Genomic DNA, 24084 nt, shown 5'->3' with positions numbered 1-24084 from the left:
TTTGTGAGAGCTTATGTGACTTGATGGTATTACTGGTGAAGCTTGTGATGATGACTAGGTTTTTGCTATCGTGAATATGACATAGTCGGAACTTTGCGTTCTTAACGCCAATGTGATGTGTAATGTGACAGCGTTAGAGTTACTTGTGTTGAGAAAAATCGTGTCACTTGGGTTGGTGATAATGATGTGTGACTTGGCGTGACCGCCGATGTGATTGTTGTAACAAATGGTGTGTGATGGTGGTGACAATTGATTGGCAAGTGGTGGTAACGCGAGGATGATGTGGTGGTTTCGTTACCACTGCAACATCCTGTTGTCTGTTATGGTCACCAGTACTTCATGTTATCACCTCTAGTTTGTTTTTGTTTTTTTCATAGTAATAACATTGCCAGTGCCGTCTGTCGTTGCTAGTACCGTACTAACACTGCATGGGTATCACATCTGTTCTCATGTGTGAGCACTGTTACTTTCTTGTATTATTACTGTCATTACGTTATCCCATCACTGTCACTAACGTGAATCATCACATATGTTTCCTTTTCTCATGAGTGCCACTTTCTTGTAAGCATTATTGCCACTTATTTATTTCATCAGTGCCACTTACTTATCATTGCCGCTTGTAAGCATTATTGCCACTTCTTTATTTCATCAGTGCCACTTACTTATCATTGCCGCTTGGAAGCATTATTGCCACTTCCTTATCTCATCAGTGCCACTTGTAAGCATTATTGCCACTTCCTTATCTCATCAATGCCTTATTCTTGTAAGCATTATTGCCACTTATCTCATCAGTGCCACTTTCTTGTAAGCATTATTACCACTTCCTTTTCTCATCAGTGCCACTTTAATTGTTAGCATTATTGCCACTTGCTTGTCTCATGAGTGCCACCTTCTTGTAAGCATTATTACCACTTCCTTTTCTCATCAGTGCCACTTTAATTGTTAGCATTATTGCCACTTGCTTGTCTCATGAGTTCCACCTTCTTGTAAGCATTATTACCACTTCCTTTTCTCATCAGTGCCACTTTAATTGTTAGCATTATTGCCACTTGCTTGTCTCATGAGTTCCACCTTCTTGTAAGCATTATTGCCATTTCCTTATCTCATCACTATCATGCCGTGGTAGCATCATCGACAACTCGCGTCGTTTCCTAAACCCATTTCCTCTAATTCAGGCTGACCTGACTGGAGCAGATATCAAGTGGCCTCCATTGACCTCGCACAGTATCAGGAAGGTCACCATGTGGGTTCGTCCTCATGCTTATGACATCAGTACGTATAGTACCAGATCTTTATACCTTCACAGAGAATGTAGGGGTAGGAAATGAGAAATGCATCATTCGTGTGTTCTCTAATGAGGGAGGACAGGTTCTGCTTCAAGCAATTTGTGCCTAGATTATTTGTGTACTGAATGTATTGATTAACACGATTGCTGTATGACCTGTCAATATTGTGAGTATAAGTTTAGTTGGTCACTTGTATTAACATTTGAATTACGTTTCATGCTGAATACCTTTCTCTTGACCTTATGCACACATTTCTTAAGCAGTGTTTTTCTCATGTCTGTAAATTTAGTAATCCTTATATCTCTGTGTTTAAAATTTTCCTCACGTCTCGTATATTTCAGCTAAGAACTGATAGAATTTCTAGGATGATTTGCCAAATATTTCCAGTTTTAAGATTTACACATCACTGGAACTGCATATTTTGCTGTACAGATTGTTAGCACAATAATTCTGACAGCTAAAGAAAATAATGTTAACTTTAGGATGTGTTTTTCATATCAGTGAAAGATGAAGTTCTCTGCCTGATTGATTACATTGAACATCATAATTTTTCATACTTCATCCCAGATCGGTAGCAAGCCTCTCTAGCAGTGGGTTTGCTGCCTCATGTCTAAGTGCATTACTTTATTATAATCTTATGGCAGTAATTAATATAGTTTCTGGCTCTGTCTCAAACTCTAATAGTGAACCCTAGTGGTTGATTTTAGTGGGAGAATCCTGTTCTCCCCATATATGAAAAATGAACTAATTAACAAGTAACACTTGTCAGAGGGAATACTTATTTGTCTTTGGGGAATATTGGGGGCAGGAATATGATTATATCATAGATGTGGGGCTTATCAAGTCCTAACCTGTGACAATATTTCTATGGTAGCTCACTTACTGCACAAGGTTTTTCAATCAAAATGTAATCAAGTGTGAGCAGGTAAAGATGATATAGAATGAATGATGATTAATGTAATCTGACCTTGGGCAATATAATAAACATACTATAACTCAATTTGCATAATCCTTTTCATTTTTCTTCAATGTATTTGATAATCTTTAAGTTGCTAATTCGTAGTTTAACTTCTGTGACTTGATTTCCACAACAGCTACGTCATGTCCAGCCTTAGTGGGAGCAGACCCGTCATGGAGTACAGTAACGGATGTGCCTCTGAGCCGTGCCCCTGGCACAGTGGTAACCTACAAGTGCACAGGAGAATTGTTAATGGAAGGAACAGAAGGCCAGAGTAGAACTTGGGAGGGGACAGTGATTTGTGAGACCAATGTTATGGGGAATCCAGCCTGGAACTATTCAGTGGTTTTGCCCTGCACCTGTAAGTGTTACAGCTTGTCAACTTTCCAAGAATCAAACGAGATTGCATTATTCTGTCAACTCAGAGCTTTGTAAAATGTGTCCAATATATATTCAAAATTATTGTCCACACTTATAGATATTAACTATATTTTGTTAAAGACATTAAAATTTGTACACCACGTAGACCTATGTGTACAGAGTTTATCATTACTTGCACACTAATATGCCTACAGGATATAGATGCAAGAAACAGCTTGTCCTTGAAATTTGGACAAATCATGTCCATTAGAATATTTTATTCTAACAGGCACCATAGCCTTTTAGAGACACATCAGATCACTCACATATGTCACAGAATTCATGCATTTGACCACATTCTGGCAACTGTGAGATCTGGCCATTATCAGACCACAGAAAATGCCGGAAAACAGAAATTGACCCCTAAGTCATACACAGTTGACAATCCGATTTCATAGTACTTAGACTAAGTCTTTAAGAAATTCTAGAATCTATTTTTTCAGTCACTCCACCTGTTCAGGCATAGATAAGGAGTTTTGGCTTACGCTTATTAGCAGTAGCACCATCCTTTGCACCTCTTGGTCTCTGGGATGACATCCTGAAGGGCTAAAATACAGCTGAATATAAGAAATTAACAGGACTTTTAATTAGACTGGCTGCAGTGTAAAAAGATTTTGGTGCTTTAACACTGCTATGAGTGCCTCCTTGGTGGCAGATCCACAAACTAATAACCAATGGCGGCAGATTCAACATGTCTGGACCACATAGTACCAGATGTGAGAGGTGCACTGTTATGCATTCACTTGTATAGAAATGTAAAGTAACGCCCATGGTGTTGTGCAGGCATTACTCAGTACTGTGTGTCAGTATTCTCTTCATATATCACAGTCTTAGTTTACACAGTATGTGCCATATTTTGTAAGCTCCAGTTTGGTTTCAGAGTTCCTTGGTTACCCTCCTTATCATAATTTTGCATAATGAAAAGCATTTTCCTGACTCCACTATATGTACATAAAAGTGAAAATGACTATGAAAACTCTCTCTTAGTGATACACAAGTTTTGAGCATAGCAGTAGGATACAGTTAAGACTATATTACATTAAATCTTACCATGTGAAAGAGCTTCAGTATACAGACAGTATTTACAGACTGAGCCATCAGGTTCATAGAAATCATCTGATTAAATATTGTGTGGACATCAGTGCCATGCTTTATACTGTATACCATTAACTTACAGATTGAGCCATCAAGTTCAGAGGAATCATCTGATTAAATACTGTGTGGATGCCGGTGCCTTGCTTTACACTATATACCATTAACGTACCATATCTCACCCTTGCAGTCAGTTGCCCTGAAGGCTGGATAACATCCCAGGACAAAACCCACTGTTACCACTTCACCACTGCTGTTGCTACCCATGGCATTGTCTCTGCTGCTCTTGAGTAAGTGCTTAGTGATCTGAAGATTGGAAAAGACATATAATTGGATTTAAGATGGGTTTGATGTAATCCTGTATTGGATTCTTTTTATAGTCTTAACAGTTTCTGGTGATTTTTTTTTTGTGATATGAAGGTTCTCTATGTTGGAATTTCATTGTATATTTTGTTGAGCAGGTAACAGCAATCCTTCAACAACTATTAACATTATGATATTTTGTAAATTAAAGATGCAGCACTTCATATATTATGTTGTAATCATGTATCCCAGTGTATTTTACTTCAGTTTACATTGCCTCATATACAAGCTCCTAAGTAATGTTATTTTAGGTGCAACAAAATGGAGGGTTCTCTTGGCATCTTTAACAGCACCTCAGATGTGTCAACAGCAGTAGAATCTCAATTCTACTTCACAGCCTACACGCAAAGGTGTGTCTTTCTTTGCATGAAAGTTATATTTTCAAATTGCCATTCTTATTCATGGATCTTCCATCTATACCACTGCTACCCCACCATGTAATGTGCTACTTGATTATTTTTGTGTTGAATTCTAGATTTCAGCACTTCATGTGTTGACGTTTTAAGAACAGTTTAGGAAACATCTGTTTGATAGCCATGCATCTTCATTACCATAGAACACAGTACTGCATAGAAAATCCAGGCAAGAAAAATTAGGAAGACTTAAAAAAAAGAATTTTTATTGTAGACATTATTTTTTTTATTTCTCTTCAGTTTACGAGTATGGTGATATTTTACATATACTTACCTAGTATGAGAATATAGGATGAGAGTACCATATAGTGATGCACTGGTAAGACAACTATGGACAAATTTACATGGTGTACAGGTTAGACTTCTTTACTGTATTTTTTAAAGTGCTACTCAAAAAATGAAAAATTCAACAGTATCCAAGTTCCTTGCTTTTCGGATTTTTTATGTCTTATTTGCATGTTTGATGTCCGTGTAGTCATAATTTTGGAAGTATTCCTTCCATGATTAGGTTTCTTCATAGCTTTCATCTAACATGCCACGAGAATATTTTTTTGTCCAAAGGATAATGGATATATCAAGAGGATGTATATATTAAAAGGTGGTGAAATATCCCAGGGTATGATTAAAAGCACACTTAAAATATGGCTTGATTTTGCTTTGGGAATAGAAAAAAATTTATAACTGGCATTGTTTCTTTTCCATCTCAGCACTATCGCATTTAAAGTGGACAGGTCACATCTAATAAATTCAGTCGGAATTTTGACTAGATTTGGTGTCCATACACACTAGATTTCAAAACAAAGCCACATGCAGAATCATCTTGTAATGACTTTCTGTGAAATGTCAGCATGCAAATTTTGGTAATGTACTAATTTTGCTCCACTTCAAAGCTAGCTTGGGAAATGGCTATTTATGTTTTGAGTGCTCTTTTTAGTTTGTTGAGAGTAAAAGAATATTTATGGAGCACAGTTTGCATCATTATATTTCACTGAACAATATAAGGTAATAAGAGTTGTTTATATCAGGGAAGATATGAGGTTGATGTAAAAGTAGGTACACTGTACTAATCTTGTAAAATATCAAGAGGAACTATAAAAACCTTATCTGATCTCACCTAGTATCTGGTATTCAAAATAAACCAATTTTATTGTAATGTGATAGTTATTTTTTTTTTTTTATTGCTTTGTCGCTGTCTCCCGCGTTAGTGAGGTAGCGCAAGGAAACAGACGAAAGAATGGCCTAACCCACCCACATACACATGTATATACATACACGTCCCCACACGCAAATATACATACCTATACATCTCAACGTATACATATATATACACACACAGACATATACAAATATACACATGTACATAATTCATACTGTCTGCCTTTATTCATTCTCATCGCCACCATGCCACACATGAAGTAATAACCCCTTCCCCCCTCATGTGTGCGAGGTAGCGCTAGGAAAAGACAACAAAGGCCACATTTGTTCACACTCAGTCTCTAGCTGTCATGTAATAATGCACCGAAACCACAGCTCCCTTTCCACATCCAGGCCCCACAGAACTTTCCATGGTTTACCCCAGACACTTCATGTGCCCTGGTTCAATCCATTAACAGCACTTCGACCTCGATATACCACAACATTCCAATTCACTCTATTCCTTGCATGCCTTTTGCCCTCCTGTATGTTCAGGCTCTGATTGCTCAAAATCTTTTTCACTCCATCCTTCCACCCCCAATTTGGTCTCCCACTTCTCCTTCTTCCCTTCACCTCTGACACATATATCCTCTTTGTCAATCTTCCCTCACTCATTCTCTCCATGTGTCCAAAACATTTCAACACACCCTCTTCTGCTCTCTCAACCACACTTTTTTTAATTACCACACATCTCTCCTACCCTTTCATTATGTACTCGATCAAACCACTTCACACTACATACTGCCCTCAAACATTTCATTTCCAGCACATCCACCCTCCTCCGCACAACCCTATCTATAGCCCATGCCTCACAAGATAACATTGTTGGAACCACTATTCCTTCAAACATAACCATTTTTGCTCTCCAAGATAACGTTTTTATCTTCCACACATTCTTCAATGCTCCCAGAACCTTCACCCCCTCCCTCACCCTGTAACTCGCATCCACTTCCATGGTTCCATTCACTGCTAAGTCCACTCCCAGATATCTAAAACACTTCACTTCCTCCAGTTTTTCTCCATTCAAACTTACCTCCCACTAAACTTGTCCCTCAACCCTACTGAACCTAATAACCTTGTTCTTATTCACATTTACTCTCAACTTTCTTCTTTCACACACTTTACTGAACTTGGTCATCAACTAATGCAGTTTCTCACCCAAATAAGCCACCAGTGCTGTATCATCAGTGAACAACAACTGACTCACTTCCCAAGCCTTCTTATCCAGAACAGACTGCATACTTGCCCCTCTCTTGAGTAGTGAGGTTTCATGTCATATAGAATTACATACATTAGGTTTGAAATTCAGTGGTGAAGCTGGTAAGGAATCAGTAGCCAATATATTCTTAATTGAGGAAAACTTTTTGTGATCTCAAGCTTTTGTCTAATGGTACTCTGCAGTAATTGGAGTATCCATCATGTAGATCACAAGTTTTTCTTAAGTATACAGGTCATCAATTGATAAAAGATTTGACTGCTTTTGTTGCAAGATCAATAGATCCAGTATTTCCAACTTTAGAACCTTGGTTCAGTACCTCAGCAGTAGCATTTCAGACTCGCATAAATTTCCTCGAAGATTGAAATGTACTGGCTGACTCTGCAGTTAGAATGATACTTTGAACTACATGACTTCTTTGAACATATTTTGATATCCCCAGAGTAAATGTATATATGTGGTACAATTCATGATTATTGATAGTTTCTGATAAAGCTGTGAGTAATATTATCTTGTACCCCCTTAGAGGCACAGATATTACCAGCATCACTCCCAAAGCTACAGTACCTGATACTCTTTCCTGCGACAGTGATTGTGAAGTAAGTCATACTTTCAAAAATACTGATACACTTTTCAAAATCTAAATCTGTTTAGATAGTTTGTGTCCTAAAATTACAATGTACAGGTGAATCTGATGTTTGTTGTCAGGAATGTTGGTGAAAGTGAGCATGCCTTCATCTTAGTATTTGTTATAGGGTTTGTCAGTATAAGGAACATTCAGTTTTGATATGTTGATGGTCTTTACTTAAACTTTTTCACTAAGTTTATACATTGATATGGGAGTAATTCGTTGCTCTGCTCTTAGAAGTTTGCCATAGAGTAATATGTCTTCCATGAGCAACAGCTAGTATATTGATCTGGTATTAGCTAGCATCACATACAGTTTCTGAACTTGCAGCTCTCTATTATGCTACGATTCATTACAAATTTGCTTTATAATTTGTTGTGTCAGTTGTAGACTGTTCCTTTTCCCGGAATGAACATTGCTTCATTGTTGTAGTGTTCCACTAGTCTATGGGTATTCATGTGTGTACTTATGATCTAGTGTCTTCTGCTTTTATGCATATTTCGCAGCTGATTTGAGTGAGAGACTGCAGAAGTTGATGACTGAGTTTGGAAAAGTGTGTGAAAGGAGAAACTTTAGAGTAAATGTGAATAAGAGCAAGGTTATTAGTTCAGTAGGGTAGAGGAACAAGTTAATTGGTATGTAAGTTTGAACGTAGAAGAATTGGAGGAAGAGAAGTGTTTTAGATATCTGGGAGTATCCTTAGCATTGGATGGAACCATGGAAGCAGAAGTGAGTCACAGGGTAGTGGAGGGGATGAAGATTCTGAGAGTGATGAAGAGTGTGTGGAAGGCAAGAACATTATCTCCGAGAGCAAAAATGGTTATGTTTGAAGAGATTGTAGTTCCAACAATGTTATATGGTTGCAAGGCATGGGCTATAGATAGGGTTGTATGGGGGAGGGTGGATGTGTTGGATTTGAAATGTTTGAGGACAATATGTGGTGTGAGGTAGTTTGATCAAGTAAGTATTGAAAGGGTAAGAGAAATTTTCTTTTCTTTTAAACTAATCGCCATTTCCCGCGTTAGCGAGGTAGCGTTAAGAACAGAGGACTGGGCCTTTTTTGGAATATCCTCACCCGGCCCCCCTGTTCCCTCTTTTGGGGAAAAAAAAAAAAAAAAGAGAAATGTGTGGTAATAAAAAGAGTGTGGTTGAGAGAGCAGAAGAGGATGTGTTGAAATGGTTTGGACACATGGAGAGAATGAGTGAGGGAAGATTGACAAAGAGGATATATGTGTCAGAGGTGGAGGGAAGGAGGTGAAGCAGGAGACCAAATTGGAGGTGGAATGATGGAGTGAAAAAGATTTTGAGCGATCGGGGTCTGAACATATAGGAGGGTGAAAGGCGTGCAAGGAATAGAGTCAATTTGATTGATGTATACCGGGGTCAATGTGCTGTCAATGGATTGAACCAGAGCATGTGAAGCATCTGGGGTAAACCATGGAAAGGTCTGTGGGGCCTGGATGTGGAAAGGGTTTCAGTGCATTGCACATGACAGCTAGAGGCTGAGTGTGAACGAATGTGGCCTTTTTTGTCTTTTTCTGGGGCTGCCTTGCTGGAGGGGGGATGCTATTTTGTGTGTGGTGGGGTGGCGACAGGAATGGATGAAGGCAGCAATTATGGATATGTACAAGTGTATATATGTATATATATCTGTGTATGTATATGTTTACATGTATATTTATGTAGTTGTGCATGTGTGGGCATTTATGTGTATACATGTGTATGTGGGTGGGTTGGGCCATTCCTTGTCTGTTTCCTTGTGCTACCTCGCTAATGCGGGAGATGGCAGTTAAGTACAATAAATATAGATGAATAAATATTTGTCATTCATTTATCATACTTGATCGCCATTTCCTGCATCAACGAGGTAGCGCTAGGAAGCAGAGATTGGCCCATCCACTCACGTACACACACACACACACACACACACACACACACACACACACACACACACATATATATATCTTTCTTTTTCTTTCATACTATTCGCCATTTCCCACGATAGCGAGGTAGCGTTAAGAACAGAGGACTGGGCCTTTGAGAGAATATCCTCACCTGGCCCCCTTCTCTGTTCCTTCTTTTGGAAAATTTAAAAAAAACGAGAGGGGAGGATTTCCAGCCCCCTGCTCCCTTCCCTTTTAGTCGCCTTCTGCGACACACAGGGAATACGTGGGAAGTTTATATATGTACATAAATGCCCACACATGCACATATACACACACATATACATATCAGCATATACACATGCACATACATATATACATGTGTACATATTCATACTTGCTTGCCTTCATCCTTTCCCAGCACTACCCTGCCCCACAGGAAACAGCATTGCTACCCTCTGCTTCAGCAACGTAGCTCCAGGAAAACAGACAAAAAGGCCTATCTCTACAAGATGTGTGGCCTCAATATGATGTTTGACTCCTTGCACTGTGTATCAGGAACATATGCAGTACATAGTAATCAATTTCCACAGGCCTCTTATGCTATGGAGTGTCTCGTGGTTAGCAGTGAGTCCCGGAAATACGTGCCATGTAGTGACACCACTACGTACTCCATGTGTATGCGGCCAGGCAAGTTATACTCCCCACCATTACTGATGTCCACATTGGATATGATTATTTTTCATATCTTCCTGAATGCTTTAAATCCTTTTCACATATTTTCTTTTTCCTGCTAGGTTATTGTCCAGTCAACTACACACAGTATGAAGGCCTCTGCTACAAAGTAAAATTTGACTTGGTTGATGACCACAAGTTAGCCTTAGCCGACTGTAACACTGAAGGGTCATCACTGGCCTACCCACAGAACCTAGACACCCTCAATACCCTTACTTCTTTGGTCCATATGGCTGCTGTTAGTGTAAGTACTGAATGATATGTATGATTCATTTTCCTTGGATCACAAAAAATGCAGATACTATGGAAAGAAGTTTTTTCATTCCTATTTTCTGCATCAGTGAGATAGCTCCAGGAACAGATGAAGAAAGGCAGCATTTGCTAACATCCATTTTCTAGCTGTCCTGTGTAATGCACCTAAACCACAGCTCACTATCCACAACTAGGCCTCACAGACCTTTCTATAGTTTACTCTGGCTGCTTCATATGCTGTGATTTAATCCACTGAGAGCGCATTGACCCTTGTGTACCACATTGTTTAAATTCACTTTGTTCTGTGCCCACCTTTCACCCTCCTACTTGTTCAGGCCCTGATTACTTAACATTTTTTCACTCCATCCTTCCATCTCCAATTTAGTCTACCCTTTCTCCTTGTTTCCTCCACTTTTGACACATGGAAACAAGTTATGTCTTAAAAAGATAATGGCTCATGGAAGAGAAGGTTGTGGGTTCAAGGGACATTGTTCCATAGTTGCCACATCATATACAGTAATTCTGTGGCACAGTCCATAGCCTGGAAACATGCAAAACTGGACCCTCAGTGCACTATGTGATGTCTGGCCACATGGATGAACAGAGACTGTGCCTTCTCTCCAAGGGGGTCCAAAGCCTGGCTACATGATTGTCATTAATCATGTTGGAGTGTTATTGTGACACTTTCATTAGGTTTGGGCTTCTTATTAAGAGTTAAAGATATTTGTGTCTGCGAGTATATATCAGATAATCTTTTAGGTCACTAACAGCTATTTTTAATGTTTTTCAAAAGTTAACATTATACTTGATCTTGGGTGTATCTTACTTATTTTTGATAAGATATTGAATATTGAGATGAATTTGAACTGTTAAGGAGGTAAGGTGTAATTTTTTAAGCTCTGATAAGTTTTCACAAATGTTTCACATTTCTTTATGATTAACCCCATACCTTCCTTATTACTCATAACCTTCCCCACTATTGCCATATATGATATTCCAGAATAAACTAAAATGCTCTGAATCTTACTCTGCAACATGATACACTAGCATTGTAGAACAAAGGCACTCATTTTCCAAAGTTAGTTTTTGGTGCATTGCTTAATTGGTAAGGCACCTTAAAATATTCAAATGATATATCGGGAAGCTCTGTGATTATCAGTGTGTTCTTGCAGGCAGGTGAAAAGCTACCAGTGGATGTCATGGTTGGCCTAAACAATGTGTAAGTAGTCTTTGTTTGCCATCTATTTTGTGATGCTTACTACACACTTAATTCTTTAGGTAAGAATTTTTAGGTGGTGAGTATAATTATATGTGTGCCTGTCTTTTTTATATTAGGCAAAAACCTGTAAATGACTGAGCTCTATAAATTTAAGAGGTCTAAGGGACAAGGTTTATCAAAAAAAAAAAAATTCAAAGAAATTTATCATTCTTGTCATTTAAAGTGTCAGCAAAAATGATTGGCCTCCCCCTTGTATACTAGAAGCTGGATTAGAAATTGTGCAATAGCCAGTGACACTTTGTGGATTCTCAAAACTTTATGCCGTGGTTGGTAAAATGGTACACATTTTTCTAGGGCATGCATAAAACCTTAGTTGATATAATCATAGAAGGCAAGAGACCACTGTTTATGCATTATTTTATATCATTCCTGATTTAGTAAATGGTTGTTAAAGTAAATAGGGTATGTCTTATTGTGACCATTGAAAGATGTTGGATAAATGGTGAATAACTGATAAGTTATATGAAACTGATAAGAATAATAGGAATTACTAATGTAGGGCTTGAATTAAAGTGAGCATGTACAGTTAGACAGAATGATGTCCAACTCTTCAGGAGGGGAAATTGGACAGTTTTGTCCATATATGATCCTGATTCTGATATGGTGAAAGCAGCCGAGGCACCATCATCCTCAGGCGGTTGGAGAATTTTAAGTGTTCCATCATCACTCACGGATGGTCCATCCTTTAAGGAAGCACAACTACAGGGCCATGGTGCTACAGTTGCAATCTGTCAGCACTTAGGACTGATTGGTAAGTTCACCTCTTCCACTTGGGTGTCATTAAGCACAGTATGGAGTAATTGAGCATCCTCATTTATTGTGCTTATTTCTTGTCAGCTTTTACGTTTTATTTTCTCAAATCTTAGGATTTTGTAGTATTAATCTTTGTACTTTACCTGTAATATCGTCTTATGGATGTTCACGGTCTGTGTAGAACCTCTCAGTATTTGACATTTTCATTTCAAGGGCTTTCTGCCAACCTTTTTCAAAGAATACATAGATATGGCCTCTATTGCCACCTTTCATTTTACCCTAATAATGTCATGGAGATATATGAACTTATCATGAGACTGTGACTACCCACTTCCATACCTCTCCCATCACATGATATTTGTACACCACTGTTTCATTATTTTCTTTCGTCTATCGCACTTCATTATATCACTCATAGATTAATTACGCTGTGTACTGTATGCTCATTAGTTTTGTGTAGTACCATACTCATAGGATGCAACATGCTAGAGAAGTGTGTCTGGATATTGCAGCCTAGAGACTTTTCTGTTGTGGCTACTGCCAGAGAGGTGAGTTCTCAGGGTAAATAAGATGTCAGAGATATGAAAGGATAAAACTTCTCAAAGACAGGATTCATGCAATTTCAGCAATAATTAACATAATTCAAGGCTGATAGAATTTTTAAGATATCCTTCATCTGACCCTAACATATGTTAGTTCAGAAATTCAAAAGTCTGAAAACAGGAGAAATGTTGTTGTCAGTTTTTACTTGTTTAAATGAAAAGTGAATCTCCCTGGGGATACCACATGATTCATTTGTATCTAAACCATCGCCTGTGCTGTACTAATTATTAGTTCAGATGCTTGTATATACACACATTCCTCACTTAAGACATGCCCATTTTTATAAGAATTGTGGCTCACTGCATAAACCATACATTTGTTAAGATTTTACTAACTTTTGGGTTTTTCCCACAGGCTGCTGGGACCCACCATATGAACCAGTAGGTAATATGAGCCGCAGCCCTTGGAATTGGGAGAATGCACTTACCACTGTTGTCAACTACACGTGAGTCAATTACCTCAGCAGTGTTGTAATACCTCTTCTTTTCATGCTGTTCTCTCTCTCTCTCTCTCTCTCTCTCTCTCTCTCTCTCTCTCTCTCTCTCTCTCTCTCTCTCTCTCTCTCTCTCAGAGCATTTTATTGTGATGAAAGAAAGTATTAGCAGCACTGGTTATGATAATAATGATAATATTTGATATCAAAAACATTAATGTATGTATGACTCATGGTGAGGTGCCTGAGGATTGGCGGAATGCGTGCATAGTGCCATTGTACAAAGGCAAAGGGGATAAGAGTGAGTGCTCAAATTACAGAGGTATAAGTTTGTTGAGTATTCCTGGTAAATTATATGGGAGGGTATTGATTGAGAGGGTGAAGGCATGTACAGAGCATCAGATTGGGGAAGAGCAGTGTGGTTTCAGAAGTGGTAGAGGATGTGTGGATCAGGTGTTTGCTTTGAAGAATGTATGTAAGAAATACTTAGAAAAGCAAATGGATTTGTATGTAGCATTTATGGATCTGGAGAAGGCATATGATAGAGTAGATAGAGATGCTCTGTGGAAGGTATTAAGAATATATGGTGTGGGAGGAAAGTTGTTAGAAGCAGTGAAAAGTTTTTATCGAGGATGTAAGGCATGTGTACGTGTAGGAAGAGAGGAAAGTGATTGGTTCTCAGTGAATGTAGGTTTGCGGCAGGGGTGTGTGATGTCTCCATGGTTGTTTAATTTGTTTATGGATGGGGTTGTTAGGGAGGTAAATGCAAGAGTTTTGGAAAGAGGGGCAAGTATGAAGTCTGTTGGGGATGAGAGAGCTTGGGAAGTGAGTCAGTTGTTGTTCGCTGATGATACAGCGCTGGTGGCTGATTCATGTGAGAAACTGCAGAAGCTGGTGACTGAGTTTGGTAAAGTGTGTGGAAGAAGAAAGTTAAGAGTAAATGTGAATAAGAGCAAGGTTATTAGGTACAGTAGGGTTGAGGGTCAAGTCAATTGGGAGGTGAGTTTGAATGGAGAAAAACTGGAGGAAGTGAAGTGTTTTAGATATCTGGGAGTGGATCTGGCAGCGGATGGAACCATGGAAGCGGAAGTGGATCATAGGGTGGGGGAGGGGGCGAAAATTCTGGGGGCCTTGAAGAATGTGTGGAAGTCGAGAACATTATCTCGGAAATCAAAAATGGGTATGTTTGAAGGAATAGTGGTTCCAGCAATGTTGTATGGTTGCGAGGCGTGGGCTATGGATAGAGTTGTGCGCAGGAGGATGGATGTGCTGGAAATGAGATGTTTGAGGACAATGTGTGGTGTGAGGTGGTTTGATCGAGTGAGTAACGTAAGGGTAAGAGAGATGTGTGGAAATAAAAAGAGCGTGGTTGAGAGAGCAGAAGAGGGTGTTTTGAAGTCGTTTGGGCACATGGAGAGGATGAGTGAGGAAAGATTGACCAAGAGGATATATGTGTCGGAGGTGGAGGGAACAAGGAGAAGAGGGAGACCAAATTGGAGGTGGAAAGATGGAGTGAAAAAGATGTGTGATCGGGGCCTGAACATGCAGGAGGGTGAAAGGAGGGCAAGGAATAGAGTGAATTGGAGCGATGTGGTATACCGGGGTTGACGTGCTGTCAGTGGATTGAATCAAGGCATGTGAAGCGTCTGGGGTAAGCCATGGAAAGCTGTGTAGGTATGTATATTTGCGTGTGTGGACGTATGTATATACATGTGTATGGGGGGGTTGGGCCATTTCTTTTGTCTGTTTCCTTGCGCTACCTCGCAAACGCGGGAGACAGCGACAAAGTATAATAAATATAAATAATAAAAAACATTAATGGCAATAATTATAATGATAATGTGCTGACAGTTGTAATGATGCTGGTATTTATAGTAGTAACAACAAAATACAGCTAGCACTGTTGACAGCAGTTATAATAACAGTAGTAATAATGGTAATGAAATTAACTGTGTTTGTAGTAAAGAAATCATGATGATGGTAATAATCAGTCTTGAATGTGGTGAGATAATAAGTGAAGCTTTGTATTCAGAAAAGAGAAAATGTTCTAACAAATAATGTACCATATAAAACTTTTTTAAACTTAATAAAAGTTATCCATTCATTTTTGTGCAAGTAGCAACAGTGCTTTACTTGATATAGAGCCTTGTCATTGCCTGCATTTTTAATCATGTATCATACATGCTTATTGAATTAAGTGAATGTAGCATTCATTTATGTAGATTGTCTTTGGAAAGTTTATGGTGAATATTGGATCCATACTGTAAATGGAGCATTCATTCATCTGATTTATTTCCAAGGAAAATGTGAGAATTATTAGATCCATACAATAACATAAATATCCTTTATTCTGCCCTATGATTATTCCCCCAAATGTTTCTCTCGTATTGTTTTGTGTTTAGTCTATTTTTTGATGCACAAGCATTACTGTGAACATGGTTTATCTTATCCCATTCATTAGGAATTTTGTGCTTGACCTCTGATATCACACACAAGCATTACTCGAACCAGTCTTTGGTCATCCTAACAGGTAATATTCTAAGCTCAAGTTTTCTCTTCCCTCATAGTCTTATTTCAAGCACAGTATTTCATCTTTTTTATAGGTAATACTGTGAGCTTAGTTATATATTTTCCACAAAGGTAAATCCAATCTTCCATTCCAACACAGGTGTTACCCAGGATTCTTTTTTGATGAAGATATCACCAAGTTGCAAGTATCAGTAGAGTGCCTTGGTCAGCTGGGTGGATGGTATCCTGATACACTTAGTCCTTGTGTAGCTCTAGAAGGTTTGTCATTTATGAGTCACATGTAAGTCATGGATGAGTCATAGGCAGAGCTTGGATGTTTAGCCATTTAAATTCTTTAGAAAAGGCAGGCATAAAAGGCTAAGAAGTGGCAGTGTAGTTCACTAGTTATGGAGACTCTATTGCTGTAGCCAACCCCTTGAGGGAGCTCCTGATGGGAACAGGCTTCAGAGATATAGATAGATAGAAAGTGCAGGCAAATTGGTAAGACAAACACGCAATAAAGGCAACTTAAAACCTAAAAAGACATCAATTATTTTATTTCACAGTAGTTATACACATATCCATCATATTACAACACTTTTAGCATATCAAGTGATACTTAACCAATCATTCTGTTGTAAAAATTGCTGAGTTTTATTAATTATCTCAACTGAAAAAATGGGCAAAAAAAATGCTTTTCAGGTTTCACCAAAGCATAACAATATTATCAACTTGTTGAAATCTCCCATTTTAACACCTTTTCTTTTGTTTGTAGATACAACAGTCACTTGTTCTTTACACAAATTGAAAAACAGAAATTCTTAATGGTTCCAGTAATCCATTGTTGGTATACCTTCCCACGGCATCTATTGTTGTATCAACGAGATCCAAATCATCTTGTTTGTAACTTCATCCCCTTCATTTTCTGGATACCACCAACATAAGTGTCCTCTTCCTTTTTCCAGTATGTAGGATCATTTCTTCAAAAAAACTCGACTAATTTTCCAGTTTCCACAGAGGAATCAACAAATGCCCTGCACAGATCCAACTAAAATTGAGATTGCTAAAGACTATAGTATGTTAACATACTCTGTTGACCAGTTTTGTCAGAGATGATAGGTTTGTGCCTATTTAGAAGTCTCCAAATGTAGAGGAACAAAGTACTTCTTATAGTTCATTGATTTTTTGCATATTTGGCAAAATGATATTGCTCCATAAGTAGAGAACGCCTTGTCACCAAACTCTTTAACTAAATTGTTAGATTCTGAAGGACTCATTTTAGGCATTGTAATTGAAATGTGTTCTACAGTGTGAGTACGAGAACTGAATGATTCAAACAGTACAGTTTAGGCTGCAGGTATTGAACCCACCCCAGACACACATCTAGTACCCATTTTAACATTAATTTGCTTCATGGAAAGAAGCACGATATTTTTTCTCTAAGACAGTCATATAATAATTCAAATCCAAGACAGTTATATAATAATTCAAAAACACTTACGCAGTTCTTTTACAGCAGAATGATATTTCAAATCAGTAAAGATATGCATGTTATGACAGAGTAGGCAATTCTTTACTGAAGCTGAGAAAATAGGCATTAAAGGCATTTTGCCAGAATGTCCAGGCTTTACTCATTAGTATTTTTAACTGAGTAACAAGTCTTTGATGACTCTGATAAGTCTGAGGAATCCTGGATGGATCCTTATTTTATGGATAGAGCAATGATAAGAAAGAGATTACTCTTAGATTAATAGAATTCAGAGATGATCCACATGTATGTCGCTGATGACCTGTAGGAGAAACATTACGAAAGATATTCTAATACTGAATGTTTAGTCATATTTAGATATGATATGGCTGTTTTCAGGAGACTTACCTCTCACTCAGTTTGTGACCATCTTTATTAAAGTTAATTCTTCCTGAGTCTTACCAGAAGGGAAGAGGAGCAGCAGCTCAACCATTGGCCATAGAAAGTGTAGTATAATGTAACAAAAACTTGATCATTACCTTCAAGCTTTGTTCATCTGCTGAACAAGTTCCTGTATAGGCAGTTCTTGAATTTATTAAATCAAACCAGTACAATTCTGATGAAATGCTGTACAACAGAAAACACATTCATAGAGGTGCTGCATAAATTAGAGCTACCAGAAGTCAGTACCAAGACGTGTCCAGCCTTAACCAACCACCTCCTCCCTGTCTCTGTTCATGGTATTATATATGACAGCTAGAGACTGTGTGTGAACAAATATGGCCTTTGTTGTCTTTTCCTAGTGCTACCTCGCTCACATGTGGGGGAGGGGTTGTCATTTCATGTGTGGCGGTGTGGCGACGGGAATGAATAAGGGCAGACAGTATGAATTATGTACATGTGTATATATGTATATGTCTGTGTGTGTGTGTATATATATATATATATATATATATTATTATATTATTTTATTATACTTTGTCGCTGTCTCCCGCGTTTGTGAGGTAGCGCAAGGAAACAGACGAAAGAAATGGCCCAACCCCCCCCCCCATACACATGTATATACATACGTCCACACACGCAAATATACATACCTACACAGCTTTCCATGGTTTACCCCAGACGCTTCACATGCCCTGCTTCAATCCACTGACAGCACGTCAACCCCGGTATACCACATCGCTCCAATTCACTCTATTCCTTGCCCTCCTTTCACCCTCCTGCATGTTCAGGCCCCGATCACACAAAATCTTTTTCACTCCATCTTTCCACCTCCAATTTGGTCTCCCTCTTTTCCTTGTTCCCTCCACCTCCGACACATATATCCTCTTGGTCAATCTTTCCTCACTCATCCTCTCCATGTGCCCAAACCACTTCAAAACACCCTCTTCTGCTCTCTCAACCACGCTCTTTTTATTTCCACACATCTCTCTTACCCTTACGTTACTCACTCGATCAAACCACCTCACACCACACATTGTCCTCAAACATCTCATTTCCAGCACATCCATCCTCCTGTGCACAACTCTATCCATAGCCCATGCCTCGCAACCATACAACATTGTTGGAACCACTATTCCTTCAAACATACCCATTTTTGCTTTCCGAGATAATGTTCTCGACTTCCACACATTCTTCAAGGCCCCCAGGATTTTCGCCCCCTCCCCCACCCTATGATCCACTTCCACTTCCATGGTTCCATCCGCTGCCAGATCCACTCCCAGATATCTAAAACACTTCACTTCCTCCAGTTTTTCTCCATTCAAACTCACCTCCCAATTGACTTGACCCTCAACCCTACTGTACCTCATAACCTTGCTCCTATTCACATTTACTCTTAACTTTCTTCTTCCACACACTTTTCCAAACTCAGTCACCAGCTTCTGCAGTTTCTCACATGAATCAGCCACCAGCGCTGTATCATCAGCGAACAACAACTGACTCACTTTCCAAGCTCTCTCATCCCCAACAGACTTCATACTTGCCCCTCTTTCCAAAACTCTTGCATTTACCTCCCTAACAACCCCATCCATAAACAAATTAAACAACCATGGAGACATCACACACCTGGGGATAGGGGAGAAAGAATACTTCCCATGTATTCCCTGCGTGTCGTAGAAGGCGACTAAAAGGGAAGGGAGCGGGGGGCTGGAAATCCTCCCCTCTCTTTTTTTTTTTTTTTTTTTTTTTTTTTTTTTTTTTTTCCCAAAAGAAGGAACAGAGAAGAGGGCCAGGTGAGGATATTCCCTCAAAGGCCCAATTCTCTGTTCTTAACGCTACCTCGCTATCGCGGGAAATAGCGAATAGTATGAAAAAAAAAAGAATATATATATATATATATATATATATATATATATATGTATATATATATATATATATATATATGCCTTACATCCTCGATAAAAACTTTTCACTGCTTCTAACAACTTGCCTCCCACACCATATATTCTTAATACCTTCCACAGAGCATCTCTATCAACTCTATCATATGCCTTCTCCAGATCCATAAATGCTACATACAAATCCATTTGCTTCTCTAAGTATTTCTCACATACGTTCTTCAAAGCAAACACCTGACCCACACATCCTCTACCACTTCTGAAACCACACTGCTCTTCCCCAATCTGATGCTCTGTACATGCCTTCACCCTCTCAATCAATACCCTCCCATACAATTTGCCAGGAATACTCAACAAACTTATACCTCTGTAATTTGAGCACTCACTCTTATCCCCTTTGCCTTTGTACAATGGCTGAAAATTCTGGGAGCCTTGAAGAATGTGTGGAAGTCGAGAACATTATCTCGGAAAGCAAAAATGGGTATGTTTGAAGGAATAGTGGTTCCAACAATGTTGTATGGTTGCGAGGCGTGGACTATGGATAGAGTTGTGCGCAGGAGGATGGATGTGCTGGAAATGAGAAGTTTGAGGACAATGTGTGGTGTGAGGTGGTTTGATTGAGTAAGTAACGTAAGGGTAAGAGAGATGTGTGGAAATAAAAAGAGCGTGGTTGAGAGAGCAGAAGAGAGTGTTTTGAAATGGTTTGGTCACATGGAGAGAATGAGTGAGGAAAGATTGACCAAGAGGATATATGTGTCGGAGGTGGAGGGAACGAGGAGAAGAGGGAGACCAAATTGGAGGTGGAAAGATGGAGTGAAAAAGATTTTGTGTGATCGGGGCCTGAACATGCAGGAAGGTGAAAGGAGGGCAAGGAATAGAGTGAATTGGAGCGATGTGGTATACCGGGGTTGACGTGCTGTCAGTGGATTGAATCAAGGCATGTGAAGCGTCTGGGGTAACCCATGGAAAGCTGTGTAGGTATGTATATTTGCGTGTGTGGACGTATGTATATACATGTGTATGGGGGTGGGTTGGGCTATTTCTTTCGTCTGTTTCCTTGCGCTACCTCGCAAACGCGGGAGACAGCGGCAAAAAAAAAATATATATTTTTTTTTTTTTTTTTTTATTATACTTTGTCGCTGTCTCCCTCGTTTGAAGAATGTGTGGAAGTCGAGAACATTATCTCGGAAAGCAAAAATGGGTATGTTTGAAGGAATAGTGGTTCCAACAATGTTGTATGGTTGCGAGGCGTGGGCTATGGATAGAGTTGTGCGCAGGAGGTTGGATATGCTGGAAATGAGATGTTTGAGGACAATGTGTGGTGTGAGGTGGTTTGATCGAGTAAGTAATGTAAGGGTAAGAGAGATGTGTGGAAATAAAAAGAGCGTGGTTGAGAGAGCAGAAGAGGGTGTTTTGAAATGGTTTGGGCACATGGAGAGAATGAGTGAGGAAAGATTGACCAAGAGGATATATGTATTGGAGGTGGAGGGAACGAGGAGAAGTGGGAGACCAAATTGGAGGTGGAAAGATGGAGTGAAAAAGATTTTGAGTGATCGGGGCCTGAACATGCAGGAGGGTGAAAGGCGGGCAAGGAATAGAGTGAGTTGGATCAATGTGGTATACCAGGGTTGACGTGCTGTCAGTGGATTGAATCAGGGCATGTGAAGTGTCTGGGGTAAACCATGGAAAGTTGTGTGGGGCCTGGATGTGGAAAGGGAGCTGTGGTTTCGGGCATTATTGCCTGACAGCTAGAGGCTGAGTGTGAACGAATGGGGCCTTTGTTGTCTTTTCCTAGCGCTACCTCGCACACATGAGGGGGGAGAGGGATGGTATTCCATGTGTGGCGAGGTGGCGATGGGAATTAATAAAGGCAGACAGTGTGAAGTGTGTGCATGGGTATATATGTGTGTGTCTGTGTGTGTATATATATGTGTACATTGAAATGTATAGGTATGTATATTTGCGTGTGTGGACGTGTATGTATATACATGTGTATGTTGGTGGGTTGGGCCATTTCTTTTGTCTGTTTCCTTGCGCTACCTCGCAAACGCGGGAGACAGCGACAAAGGCAAAATAAAAGAAATAAGATATATATATATGTATACATTGAGATGTATAGGTATGCATATGTACATGTGTGGACATGTATGTATATACAAATGTATGTGGGTGGGTTGGGCCATTCTTTCTTCTGTTTCATTGCGCTACTTCGCTAACGCGGGAGACAGTGACAAAGTATAATAAAAATGACAACCAATAAAAGCATACCATGAGACACAGAATTACTGGTTTTGTACCTGTATGATTAGGATTAAATGCAAACATAAAAATGTATCAATAGAACTACAAGGTGTACAAATTGTCCCCAACAGGTGAATGTTATTTAAGTGATTCTAGACTTCTAATTACTTTCAACTGCTTATGTCTGATGTCTTCTACATTACTCAAACATGAGGTTGCATCTGCTACTGTCCAGTTTTCCTGATATATCATGTGAATTGGAGTGCATTTCAACAAGGAAAGATTTCTCTTTTCATCACCAATATGTTCTGACACCATCTCCAACAGTGTGTATGGGAGACCTACCAACCGCACCCTCGTCTCTGATCACTACTAATTCATCATCAGACTTCCGTTATCTGAATGGCACTGCAAACTTTACTTGTCCTGACAGTATGGGTACTGAGACGTTGGTGACTGTGCAGACCATCACATGTAGTCATGAAAATGATACATACAGTTTCTTGCCCAGCCCTGTAGCACCTTGCAATGGTAAGGTTGTTTGTTTTATATCATTACTCATATACTCTCTTGTTGCATCTCAAGATATAATTATTTATTCCATTATTGTACAATCTAAGCTTTACCAGTTCTAATTATCATTAATTCATATTGTTTATTTTTATATTACAGGCAAGCTAGAGGTGTTTACAAGAATCATATAGAGATGTGATGTACAGATTCTCTGAGTTTTGTAGAAAAGGTGTTGTAACCCACACTGACAGGACCAGAAAGCATTATAAGACGGCAAAAAGACTACAAGTGATTTAGGTTCATTGCTAATAACATTGTTTAAATGGTAGACACAGCTTTAAGGAAGCTGAAGATTAAAATTGATGTCAAAACCTCAAGATATTGAGTAGGCATCATTTATATCTAAGTATGAATGATGTCGCATTCAGGTGAGATGAGTAGATTGGACTGGGAGATCAAATATGAGGCGGAAGGAGTTAGCAAGGAAAGGAATAGAGTAGGATGCTAAGTGAGGATTTTTATCTCTTAGGCCCTGTTATCTGTTCTTGATGCTACCTCGCCAGTGTGGGAAATGGTGAATATGTATGGGGAAAATAATTATGTATTTATTTTACTTGATCACTGTTTCCTGCATTAGCGAAATAGCACCAGGAAACAGACAAAGACTGGCCCATCCCCTCATATAAACATATACTCGTACATATATATATTTTTTTTTTTTATTATACTTTGTCGCTGTCTCCCGCGTTTGCGAGGTAGCGCAAGGAAACAGACGAAAGAAATGGCCCAACCCACCCCCATACACATGTATATACATACGTCCACACACGCAAATATACATACCTACACAGCTTTCCATGGTTTACCCCAGACGCTTCACATGCCCTTATTCAATCCACTGACAGCACGTCAACCCCGGTATACCACATCAATCCAATTCACTCTATTCCTTGCCCTCCTTTCACCCTCCTGCATGTTCAGGCCCCGATCACACAAAATCTTTTTCACTCCATCTTTCCACCTCCAATTTGGTCTCCCACTTCTCGTTCCCTCCACCTCCGACACATATATCCTCTTGGTCAATCTTTCCTCACTCATTCTCTCCATGTGCCCAAATCATTTCAAAACACCCTCTTCTGCTCTCTCAACCACGCTCTTTTTATTTCCACACATCTCTCTTACCCTTACGTTACTTACTCGATCAAACCACCTCACACCACACATTGTCCTCAAACATCTCATTTCCAGCACATCCATCCTCCAGTGCACATCTCTATCCATAGCCCACGCCTCGCAACCATACAACATTGTTGGAACCACTATTCCTTCAAACATACTCATTTTAGCTTTCCGAGATAATGTTCTCGACTTCCACACATTCTTCAAGGCTCCCAGGATTTTCGCCCCCTCCCCCACCCTATGATCCACTTCCGCTTCCATGGTTCCATCCGCTGCCAGATCCACTCCCAGATATCTAAAACCTTTACTTCCTCCAGTTTTTCTCCAT

General features: G+C 39.3%; 1 protein-coding gene across 1 annotated transcript in view; it reads left to right on the top strand.

The window, feature by feature from the left end:
• Positions 1-24084, top strand: part of LOC139751510 (uncharacterized) — an 82359-nt gene that overhangs the window by 19385 nt on the left and 38890 nt on the right. The window contains 12 exon segments of the mRNA XM_071666997.1: positions 1176-1272; positions 2381-2605; positions 3947-4046; positions 4371-4469; positions 7469-7541; positions 10047-10143; positions 10251-10432; positions 11613-11659; positions 12274-12470; positions 13430-13520; positions 16177-16295; positions 22392-22595. Of these exon segments, the coding sequence (XP_071523098.1) occupies positions 1176-1272; positions 2381-2605; positions 3947-4046; positions 4371-4469; positions 7469-7541; positions 10047-10143; positions 10251-10432; positions 11613-11659; positions 12274-12470; positions 13430-13520; positions 16177-16295; positions 22392-22595 (1531 nt within the window).

Source organism: Panulirus ornatus, chromosome 11 (assembly GCF_036320965.1).
Source record: "Panulirus ornatus isolate Po-2019 chromosome 11, ASM3632096v1, whole genome shotgun sequence".
Classification (NCBI taxonomy): domain Eukaryota; kingdom Metazoa; phylum Arthropoda; class Malacostraca; order Decapoda; family Palinuridae; genus Panulirus; species Panulirus ornatus.
Note: the sequence above shows the minus strand (reverse complement) of the source record. Positions and strands in the feature narration are given on the sequence as shown.